Genomic DNA, 12,124 nt, shown 5'->3' with positions numbered 1-12,124 from the left:
AACACAATAGGGTCAGGATAATAAACCGAAACAATAGGGTCAGGATAATAAACCGAAACAATAGGGTCAGGATAATAAACCAACACAATAGGGTCAGGATAATGAACCAACACAATAGGGTCAGGATAATAGGGTCAGGATAATAGGGTCAGGATAATAAACCGAAACAATAGGGTCAGGATAATAGGGTCAGGATAATAAACCAACACAATAGGGTCAGGATAATAGGGTCAGGATAATAAACCAACACAATAGGGTCAGGATAATAGGGTCAGGATAATAAACCAACACAATAGGGTCAGGATAATAGGGTCAGGATAATAAACCAACACAATAGGGTCAGGACAATAGGGTCAGGATAATAAACCAACACAATAGGGTCAGGATAATAAACCAACACAATAGGGTCAGGATAATAGGGTCAGGATAATAAACCAACACAATAGGGTCAGGATAATAAACCAACACAATAGGGTCAGGATAATAAACCAACACAATAGGGTCAGGATAATAAACCAACACAATAGGGTCAGGATAATAAACCGACACAATAGGGTCAGGATAATAAACCAACACAATAGGGTCAGGACAATAGGGTCAGGATAATAAACCAATACAATAGGGTCAGGATAATAAACCGACACAATAGGGTCAGGATAATAAACCGACACAATAGGGTCAGGACAATAGGGTCAGGACAATAAACCGACACAATAGGGTCAGGATAATAAACCAACACAATAGGGTCAGGATAATAAACCGAAACAATAGGGTCAGGATAATAAACCGAAACAATAGGGTCAGGATAATAAACCGACACAATAGGGTCAGGATAATAAACCGACACAATAGGGTCAGGATAATAAACCAACACAATAGGGTCAGGATAATAAACCAACACAATAGGGTCAGGATAATAAACCAACACAATAGGGTCAGGATAATAAACCAACACAATAGGGTCAGGATAATAAACCGAAACAATAGGGTCAGGATAATAAACCGACACAATAGGGTCAGGATAATAAACCAACACAATAGGGTCAGGATAATAAACCGAAACAATAGGGTCAGGATAATAAACCGACACAATAGGGTCAGGACAATAGGGTCAGGATAATAAACCGACACAATAGGGTCAGGATAATAGGGTCAGGATAATAAACCAACACAATAGGGTCAGGACAATAAACCGACACAATAGGGTCAGGATAATAGAACAACACAATAGGGTCAGGATAATAAACCAACACAATAGGGTCAGGATAATAAACCAACACAATAGGGTCAGGATAATAAACCGAAACAATAGGGTCAGGATAATAAACCGACACAATAGGGTCAGGATAATAAACCGAAACAATAGGGTCAGGACAATAGGGTCAGGATAATAAACCGACACAATAGGGTCAGGATAATAAACCGACACAATAGGGTCAGGACAATAGGGTCAGGATAATAAACCGAAACAATAGGGTCAGGATAATAAACCAACACAATCAGAAACACAAGATAAAAGTTGATGAATGAAATACAAATAACTCAACATTTCGGAAGAACAAATAAACAAAATGAGTAAACTAAGAAAATGAATGCTGCCTGATTGACAAACCGGACCGCGGTTCTGAATTCTGAAATGCATGTGAGCGACCATGATGACCCATGAGACTGGATACGTAACAGCAGCGATCAGAGACAGGTGAAAGGAAGCTGTGGGTGGAACACCTGGACGGGGTAGAGGGGTGTGGAGAAGGTGAACATGATGGTTCCTGTGAGGAGAATCTAGAATAAGGGCTACAGCAAGGGGACGAGGGGTAGGGTATCTACCATGAGAGGGGACGAGGGGTAGGGTATCTACCATGAGAGGGACGAGGGGTAGGGTATCTATCATGAGAGGGGACGAGGGGTAGGGTATCTACCATGAGAGGGGACGAGGGGTAGGGTATCTACCATGAGAGGGGACGAGGGGTAGGGTATCTACCATGAGAGGGGACGAGGGGTAGGGTATCTACCATGAGAGGGGACGAGGGGTAGGGTATCTACCATGAGAGGGGACGAGGGGTAGGGTATCTACCATGAGAGGGGACGAGGGGTAGGGTATCTATCATGAGAGGGGACGAGGGGTAGGGTATCTACCATGAGAGGGGACGAGGGGTAGGGTATCTACCATGAGAGGGGACGAGGGGTAGGGTATCTACCATGAGAGGGGACGAGGGGTAGGGTATCTACCATGAGAGGGGACGAGGGGTAGGGTATCTGTCATGAGAGGGGACGAGGGTAGGGTATCTATCATGAGAGGGGACGAGGGGTAGGGTATCTACCATGAGAGGGGACGAGGGGTAGGGTATCTACCATGAGAGGGGACGAGGGGTAGGGTATCTATCATGAGAGGGGACGAGGGGTAGGGTATCTGTCATGAGAGGGGACGAGGGTAGGGTATCTATCATGAGAGGGGACGAGGGGTAGGGTATCTATCATGAGAGGGGACGAGGGGTAGGGTATCTATCATGAGAGGGGACGAGGGGTAGGGTATCTATCATGAGAGGGGACGAGGGGTAGGGTATCTACCATGAGAGGGGACGAGGGGTAGGGTATCTATCATGAGAGGGGACGAGGGGTAGGGTATCTATCATGAGAGGGGACGAGGGGTAGGGTATCTACCATGAGAGGGGACGAGGGGTAGGGTATCTACCATGAGAGGGGACCAGGGGTAGGGTATCTATCATGAGAGGGGACGAGGGGTAGGGTATCTACCATGAGAGGGGGCGAGGGGTAGGGTATCTATCGTGAGGGGGCAGGGGGGGGGGGTGCTTCCTCTCAAAGGAGGGAGGGATGGAGGGAGTATTTCACCTTGTCAACTGCAGCCAGAGGCCCTCCTGAGGTGGGAGAGCTGCACTCACTGACTGACTGGCAGGTGTCGGAGGCCTCAGACGAGCCTGAGCTGGAGCAAGGCTGGAGGAGCAGCAGGTTGGGTGGAGGCAGACAGACACGGCAGAAGACGAGCACAAGACGGGAGCAGAGAGTTTTGGTGTAAAAAAATAGAGAGGAGTTTGAGTTCAGTGTAGGGTTAAAAGATGACCGGATATGAACATACACAGACAGTCACACGCAGTCACACACGGTCAAATATGGTCACAGACAGTCACACACAGTCACAGACCGTCAAACACAGTCACAGACAGCCACAGACAGTCACAGACAGTCACAGACAGCCACAGACAGCCACAGACAGCCACAGACAGTCACAGACAGCCACACACAGTCACAGACAGTCACAGACAGTCACAGACAGCCACAGACAGCCACAGACAGCCACAGACAGTCACAGACAGCCACAGACAGCCACAGACAGCCACAGACAGCCACACACAGTCACACACAGTCACAGACAGTCACAGACAGCCACAGACAGCCACAGACAGCCACAGACAGCCACAGACAGTCACAGACAGTCACAGACCATCAAACATGGCCACAGACAGTCACAGACAGTCACAGACCATCAAACATGGCCACAGACAGTCACAGACAGTCACAGACAGTCACAGACAGTCACAGACCATCAAACATGGCCACAGACAGTCACAGACAGTCACACACAGTCACAGACAGTCAAACATGGCCACAGACAGTCACAGACAGTCACAGACAGTCACAGACAGTCACAGACAGTCACAGACAGTCACACACAGTCACAGACCGTCACAGACCGTCACACACAGTCACACACAGTCACAGACAGTCACACAGGAATAGAACACATAAAGGAGAGGAAGGCGTGTATTGTAGCCAGCACATAAAGACAGAACAGCAGGGAAGAGGTTAGAAGGCATCAATCAGTCAGTGAGCTGCATCATCAGCACGTTTAAAAACAACAGTTCCCTGCCAGCAGGGAGGTGAGCACCGAGATTCAGGGTGGAACCAGCTGAAGTGAAACAAAGCAGAGAGCCGAGTCAGAGGATAGAATCATTTAGCATTAACTGTCCTTGTGGACAGCAGAGGGAGAAGCAGATAGACAGTCTGGTACTAAGCATCATGGTTAAAGAGTTTAAAGCCAGACACAGAAAGCCCAGGACTAGTATTCTCCTGCTGGTTTTCTATGGAGTAGTATTCTCCTGCTGGTTTTCTATGGAGTAGTATTCTCCTGCTGGTTTTCTATGGAGTAGTATTCTCCTGCTGGTTTTCTATGGAGTAGTATTCTCCTGCTGGTTTTCTATGGAGTAGTATTCTCCTGCTGGTTTTCTATGGAGTAGTATTCTCCTGCTGGTTTTCTATGGAGTAGTATTCTCTTGGTGGTTTTCTATGGAGTAGTATTCTCCTGGTGGTTTTCTATGGAGTAGTATTCTCCTGCTGGTTTTCTATGGAGTAGTATTCTCCTGCTGGTTTTCTATGGAGTACTATTCTCCTGCTGGTTTTCTATGGAGTAGTATTCTCCTGCTGGTTTTCTATGGAGTAGTATTCTCCTGGTGGTTTTCTATGGAGTACTATTCTCCTGGTGGTTTTCTATGGAGTAGTATTCTCCTGCTGGTTTTCTATGGAGTAGTATTATCCTGGTGGTTTTCTATGGAGTAGTATTCTCCTGCTGGTTTTCTATGGAGTAGTATTATCCTGGTGGTTTTCTATGGAGTAGTATTCTCCTGCTGGTTTTCTATGGAGTACTATTCTCCTGCTGGTTTTCTATGGAGTAGTATTCTCCTGCTGGTTTTCTATGGAGTAGTATTCTCCTGCTGGTTTTCTATGGAGTACTATTCTCCTGCTGGTTTTCTATGGAGTAGTATTCTCCTGCTGGTTTTCTATGGAGTAGTATTCTCCTGCTGGTTTTCTATGGAGTAGTATTCTCCTGCTGGTTTTCTATGGAGTAGTATTCTCCTGCTGGTTTTCTATGGAGTAGTATTCTCCTGCTGGTTTTCTATGGAGTAGTATTCTCCTGCTGGTTTTCTATGGAGTAGTATTCTCCTGCTGGTTTTCTATGGAGTAGTATTCTCCTGCTGGTTTTCTATGGAGTAGTATTCTCCTGCTGGTTTTCTATGGAGTAGTATTCTCCTGCTGGTTTTCTATGGAGTAGTATTCTCCTGCTGGTTTTCTATGGAGTAGTATTCTCCTGCTGGTTTTCTATGGAGTAGTATTCTCCTGCTGGTTTTCTATGGAGTAGTATTCTCCTGCTGGTTTTCTATGGAGTAGTATTCTCCTGCTGGTTTTCTATGGAGTAGTATTCTCCTGCTGGTTTTCAGGGTGATCAGGGTTAGGGCTCCCCATCATGACCAATAGACTCCAGGGGTGAACACCAAGGCCTGCTCATGTGGTCAACCTTGTCTGAACCTGTAGTCTTCTGGACCAACCTCTCCCCTGACCATAATATCAGGGACAGGACACTGCCGAAAACTAAACTGTCCATACACTTCCAGAAGATGTGAAGGTTTAATCTCAGGGTAAAGAGTCCAGTGTACAGATAGTAGGGTCTTACCACTTGGTAGTGTAGTGTACTGTAGTGTACTGTAGTGTAGTGTAGTGTAGTGTACTGTAGTGTAGAGTAGTGTAGTGTACTGTAGTGTACTGTAGTGTACTGTAGTGTAGTGTACTGTACTGTAGTGTACTGTAGTGTACTGTAGTGTACTGTACTGTAGTGTAGTGTAGTGTACTGTAGAGTAGAGTAGTGTAGTGTACTGTAGTGTACTGTACTGTAGTGTAGTGTAGAGTAGTGTAGTGTACTGTACTGTAGTGTAGTGTAGAGTAGTGTACTGTAGTGTAGTGTAGTGTACTGTAGTGTACTGTAGTGTAGTGTAGTGTAGTGTAGTGTACTGTAGTGTAGTGTAGTGTGGTGTAGTGTAGTGTACTGTAGTGTAGTGTAGTGTACTGTACTGTAGTGTACTGTAGTGTACTGTACTGTAGTGTACTGTACTGTAGTGTAGTGCAGTGTAGTGTACTGTAGTGTACTGTAGTGTCGTGTAGTGTACTGTAGTGTACTGTAGTGTCGTGTAGTGTAGTGTACTGTAGTGTACTGTAGTGTACTGAGTGTAGTGTAGTGTAGTCTACTGTAGAGTAGTGTAGTGTACTGTAGTGTAGTGTACTGTAGTGTACTGTAGTGTGGTGTGGTGTACTGTACTGTAGTGTAGTGTACTGTAGTGTACTGTAGTGTACTGCAGTGTAGTGTAGTGTACTGTAGTGTAGTGTAGTGTACTGTACTGTACTGTAGTGTACTGTACTGTACTGTAGTGCAGTGTAGTGTACTGTAGTGTACTGTAGTGTCGTGTAGTGCAGTGTAGTGTACTGTAGTGTCGTGTAGTGCAGTGTAGTGTACTGTAGTGTAGAGTAGTGCACTGTAGTGTAGTGTAGTGTAGTGTAGTGCAGTGCAGTGTAGTGTAGTGCAGTGTACTGTAGTGTAGAGTAGTGCACTGTACTGTAGTGTAGTGTAGTGTAGTGCAGTGCAGTGTAGTGTAGTGCAGTGTAGTGCAGTGCAGTGTACTGTAGTGTAGTGCAGTGCAGTGTACTGTAGTGTAGTGTACTGTAGTGTACTGTAGTGCAGTGTACTGCAGTGCAGTGCAGTGTAGTGCAGTGTAGTGCAGTGTACTGTAGTGTAGTGTAGTGCAGTGCAGTGTACTGTAGTGTAGTGCAGTGCAGTGTAGTGCAGTGTAGTGTAGTGTAGTGTAGTGTAGTGTAGTGTAGTGCAGTGTAGTGTACTGTAGTGTACTGTACTGTACTGTAGTGTAGTGTAGTGTACTGTAGTGTACTGTAGTGTCGTGTAGTGCAGTGTACTGTAGTGTAGAGTAGTGCACTGTAGTGTAGTGTAGTGTAGTGCAGTGTAGTGTAGTGTAGTGCAGTGTACTGTAGTGTAGAGTAGTGCACTGTACTGTACTGTAGTGTAGTGTAGTGTAGTGTAGTGTAGTGTACTGTAGTGTAGTGTAGTGTACTGTACTGTAGTGTAGTGCAGTGTAGTGCAGTGTAGTGCAGTGTAGTGTCGTCTTACCTGCGGTAGTGGTTCCTGGGGCATGGGTGATGGAGACTTGGAGGTGTACTGTAGTGTAGTGCAGTGTAGTGTCGTCTTACCTGCGGTAGTGGTTCCTGGGGCATGGGTGATGGAGACTTGGAGGTGTCTGGCTGGGAGATGAATCCTGAGTCGTGGGAGGACATGGAGGACAGTCGTGCCGCGGCCTGCTGGGGCAGGGTGGAGCTACGGTAGCCGTAGTGGGAGGAGCAGGAGGAGGAGGAAGGGGAGTGAGAGTGGGATGTGCCGCTGGAGCGAGAGTCACTACTGTTTACGCTGTTCAGACTGCTGTTAGGGTGAGACGGGTGGAGAGACAGACAGACAGGTGGAGAGACAGACAGACAGACAGACAGACAGACAGACAGACAGACAGACAGACGGGTGGAGAGACAGACAGACAGGTGGAGAGACAGACAGACAGACAGACAGACAGACAGACAGACAGACAGACGGGTGGAGAGACAGACAGACAGACAGACGGACAGACAGACAGGTGAAGAGACAGACAGGTGGAGAGACAGACAGACAGACAGGTGGAGAGACAGAAAGCCAGGTGGAGAGACAGACAGACAGGTGGACAGACAGGTAGACAGACAGACAGGCAGACAGGTGGAGAGACAGACAGGGGAACAGGCAGGAGGGTGAGAGACAGACAGACAGACAGACAGACAGACAGACAGACAAACAGGCAGGAGGGTGAGAGAGACAGACAGACAGACAGACAGTGAATGGGTTAACACTCCAAACCAATGCAGCAGGCAGTGACTGTGAACAAACAGTCAAATTAAAATATTAAAACAACCAGGCATGAAATCATAATAAACATTACCACAATATATATATATATATATCAACGTCTATCATGCTCAGTGCATCTACAAGCAAGTTGGACTGTGGTCGCCATACAGACAGTTGCCTTTATCATTGGGTCCATTGACCGACCATCAAACAGTGACATTTTAACAAGGATCTGTGGATCCTACAACTTGAATTAAAATGATGTAAACAAAGTCAAATGCATCACAAGATGAAAACACGGCAGGCATCACAGCACAAAGTGTTTTACAAACCCAACCAGTGTGACGACAACAACAGCCATGTACGGAAGGACACGAGGTGGAGGGGGGGTTTATTATAAGTCATATTCTATAGAAACAGCTGGAAGGCTGAAGTAACAATGACATTTAATATTGAAATGTCTACATTCATAACACACGCAGTGATATATTTACAAGTCTGGGTGAAATGAATGAACTATCTTCAATTCCCCCAGGAAACAAGTAGGTGAAGAGATTGGGCAGTGATATGACATCACAAACGGCTGCAGTTCCTCTACCCACCACTGGGGGGCGGGGTCTGTCTTTCATCAGGGCGTCGAAGAGTAGGATCAGTTCCCCACTGTCTATATAATTGTTTCAATATGTAAAATTTAGGCAAAACTGATCCTAGATCAGATCTCTGTGTGAATATGGGTCTAGGGTTGTTTTTCAGTTCAGTTAAAGGTGAAACATTCTGGATGTGGTCTGGTTCTGGTCCAAGACACCACTACATACTGGGACTACTAGAGATGACCCATTTCCATCTGAAGGTTCTGAACAGCCCCCCCCTGCATAGATAAAGGTGACAAGCTGCGTTTCTGGTCCTAGGACACCTACCTGCACATACTGGACTTCCTGGACCTAGTGGTGCTGGGGGAGGAGGGAGGAGTCTGATAGGACCAGTTATAGTCAGAGCCTTTCAGATCCAGAATCACCTGACAGGACAAAACAACAATGACAGATCAGTGTCTGAGGAGGAAACACATGGGACAGATATTAAATGGAACCCTATAGTCTGAGGAGGAAACACAGATATTAAATGGAACCCTACAGTCTGAGGAGGAAACACAGATATGAAATGGAACCCTACAGTCTGAGGAGGAAACACAGATATGAAATGGAACCCTACAGTCTGAGGAGGAAACACAGATATGAAATGGAACCCTACAGTCTGAGGAGGAAACACATGGGACAGATATTAAATGGAACCCTATAGTCTGAGGAGGAAACACAGATATTAAATGGAACCCTACAGTCTGAGGAGGAAACACAGATATGAAATGGAACCCTACAGTCTGAGGAGGAAACACAGATATGAAATGGAACCCTACAGTCTGAGGAGGAAACACAGATATTAAATGGAACCCTATAGTCTGAGGAGGAAACACAGATATTAAATGGAACCCTATAGTCTGAGGAGGAAACACAGATATGAAATGGAACCCTACAGTCTGAGGAGGAAACACAGATATTAAATGGAACCCTACAGTCTGAGGAGGAAACACAGATATGAAATGGAACCCTACAGTCTGAGGAGGAAACACAGATATTAAATGGAACCCTATAGTCTGAGGAGGAAACACAGATATTAAATGGAACCCTATAGTCTGAGGAAGAAACACAGATATTAAATGGAACCCTACAGTCTGAGGAGGAAACACAGATATGAAATGGAACCCTATAGTCTGAGGAGGAAACACAGATATGAAATGGAACCCTACAGTCTGAGGAGGAAACACAGATATGAAATGGAACCCTATAGTCTGAGGAGGAAACACAGATATTAAATGGAACCCTACAGTCTGAGGAGGAAACACAGATATTAAATGGAACCCTACAGTCTGAGGAGGAAACACATGGGACAGATATTAAATGGAACCCTATAGTCTGAGGAGGAAACACAGATATGAAATGGAACCCTACAGTCTGAGGAGGAAACACAGATATGAAATGGAACCCTATAGTCTGAGGAGGAAACACAGATATTAAATGGAACCCTACAGTCTGAGGAGGAAACACAGATATGAAATGGAACCCTACAGTCTGAGGAGGAAACACAGATATGAAATGGAACCCTACAGTCTGAGGAGGAAACACAGATATGAAATGGAACCCTACAGTCTGAGGAGGAAACACAGATATGAAATGGAACCCTACAGTCTGAGGAGGAAACACAGATATTAAATGGAACCCTATAGTCTGAGGAGGAAACACAGATATGAAATGGAACCCTATAGTCTGAGGAGGAAACATAGATATGAAATGGAACCCTATAGTCTGAGGAGGAAACACAGATATGAAATGGAACCCTACAGTCTGAGGAGGAAACACAGATATGAAATGGAACCCTACAGTCTGAGGAGGAAACACAGATATTAAATGGAACCCTACAGTCTGAGGAGGAAACACATGGGACAGATATTAAATGGAACCCTACAGTCTGAGGAGGAAACACAGATATTAAATGGAACCCTACAGTCTGAGGAGGAAACACATGGGACAGATATTAAATGGAACCCTACAGTCTGAGGAGGAAACACAGATATTAAATGGAACCCTACAGTCTGAGGAGGAAACACAGATATTAAATGGAACCCTACAGTCTGAGGAGGAAACACAGATATTAAATGGAACCCTACAGTCTGAGGAGGAAACACATGGGACAGATATTAAATGGAACCCTACAGTCTGAGGAGGAAACACAGATATTAAATGGAACCCTACAGTCTGAGGAGGAAACACAGATATTAAATGGAACCCTACAGTCTGAGGAGGAAACACAGATATTAAATGGAACCCTATAGTCTGAGGAGGAAACACAGATATGAAATGGAACCCTATAGTCTGAGGAGGAAACACAGATATTAAATGAAACCCTACAGTCTGAGGAGGAAACACAGATATTAAATGAAACCCTACAGTCTGAGGAGGAAACACAGATATGAAATGGAACCCTACAGTCTGAGGAGGAAACACAGATATTAAATGGAACCCTACAGTCTGAGGAGGAAACACATGGGACAGATATTAAATGGAACCCTACAGTCTGAGGAGGAAACACAGATATTAAATGGAACCCTACAGTCTGAGGAGGAAACACAGATATGAAATGGAACCCTATAGTCTGAGGAGGAAACACAGATATGAAATGGAACCCTACAGTCTGAGGAGGAAACACAGATATTAAATGGAACCCTATAGTCTGAGGAGGAAACACAGATATTAAATGGAACCCTACAGTCTGAGGAGGAAACACAGATATGAAATGGAACCCTACAGTCTGAGGAGGAAACACAGATATTAAATGGAACCCTACAGTCTGAGGAGGAAACACAGATATGAAATGGAACCCTACAGTCTGAGGAGGAAACACAGATATTAAATGGAACCCTACAGTCTGAGGAGGAAACACAGATATTAAATGGAACCCTATAGTCTGAGGAGGAAACACAGATATGAAATGGAACCCTATAGTCTGAGGAGGAAACACAGATATTAAATGAAACCCTACAGTCTGAGGAGGAAACACAGATATTAAATGGAACCCTATAGTCTGAGGAGGAAACACAGATATTAAATGGAACCCTATAGTCTGAGGAGGAAACACAGATATTAAATGGAACCCTAGAGTCTGAGGAGGAAACACAGATATTAAATGAAACCCTATAGTCTGAGGAGTCAGGGTTAGGGTCAGGGATTAAGTCAGGGATAAGGTCAGGGTCAGGATCAGGGTTAGGGTCAGGATCCGGGTTAGGATCAGGGTCAGGGATACGGTGAGGGTCAGGATCAGGGTCAGGGTTAGGATCAGGGTTAGGGTCAGGGTTAGGGTCAGGGTTAGGGTCAGGGTTAGGATCAGGGTTAGGATCAGGGTTAGGATCAGGGTCAGGGATACGGTGAGGGTCAGGATCAGGGTCAGGGTCAGGGATACGGTCAGGGTCAGGTTTAAGGTCAGGGTCAATCAGATTTGTGAACATGGTCCCTAGCTGTGTGTTGCCGCTTTCCATGTTGTCTGTTGTCTGTAGCTTGTGAGGTGTGGAAACACTTTGTTGCTTTTATGAATTTTGTCTTGCTGCTTTTTGCTCTATGTTGCTCTGTCTGTATGCTACGTCTTGCTTGTCCTATGTTGCTATGTCTTGCTTGTTCTATGTTGCTATTGTCTATATTGTAATTGTTTTTAATAACCTGCCCAGGGACTGCGGTTGAAAATTAGCCGGCTGGCTAAAACCGGCACTTTTACTGAAACGTTGATTAATGTGCACTGTCCCTGTAAAAATAAAAATAAACTCAAACTCAAACTCAAAATCAGGGTTAGGGTCAGGATCAG

General features: G+C 45.2%; 1 protein-coding gene across 3 annotated transcripts in view; it reads right to left on the bottom strand.

Moving 5' to 3' along the window:
* The window catches only part of LOC135531988 (protein MTSS 1-like), a 55,953-nt gene that overhangs the window by 16,920 nt on the left and 26,909 nt on the right, over positions 1 to 12,124 (bottom strand). Inside the window, exons 6-8 of one of the 3 annotated variants that reach the window (XM_064959670.1) lie at positions 8,638 to 8,735; positions 7,045 to 7,270; positions 2,851 to 2,952 (exon numbers count right to left, since the gene is read on the bottom strand). In XM_064959670.1, coding sequence (XP_064815742.1) covers positions 2,851 to 2,952; positions 7,045 to 7,270; positions 8,638 to 8,735 — 426 coding nt within the window. The remainder of the gene's footprint in view (positions 1 to 2,850; positions 2,953 to 7,044; positions 7,271 to 8,637; positions 8,736 to 12,124) is intronic. The other 2 variants (XM_064959671.1, XM_064959672.1) reach the window with 2 other exon arrangements.

This window comes from Oncorhynchus masou, unplaced genomic scaffold (assembly GCF_036934945.1).
Source record: "Oncorhynchus masou masou isolate Uvic2021 unplaced genomic scaffold, UVic_Omas_1.1 unplaced_scaffold_1697, whole genome shotgun sequence".
Lineage (NCBI taxonomy): Eukaryota > Metazoa > Chordata > Actinopteri > Salmoniformes > Salmonidae > Oncorhynchus > Oncorhynchus masou.
This window is presented reverse-complemented; position numbering and strand designations above follow the sequence as displayed.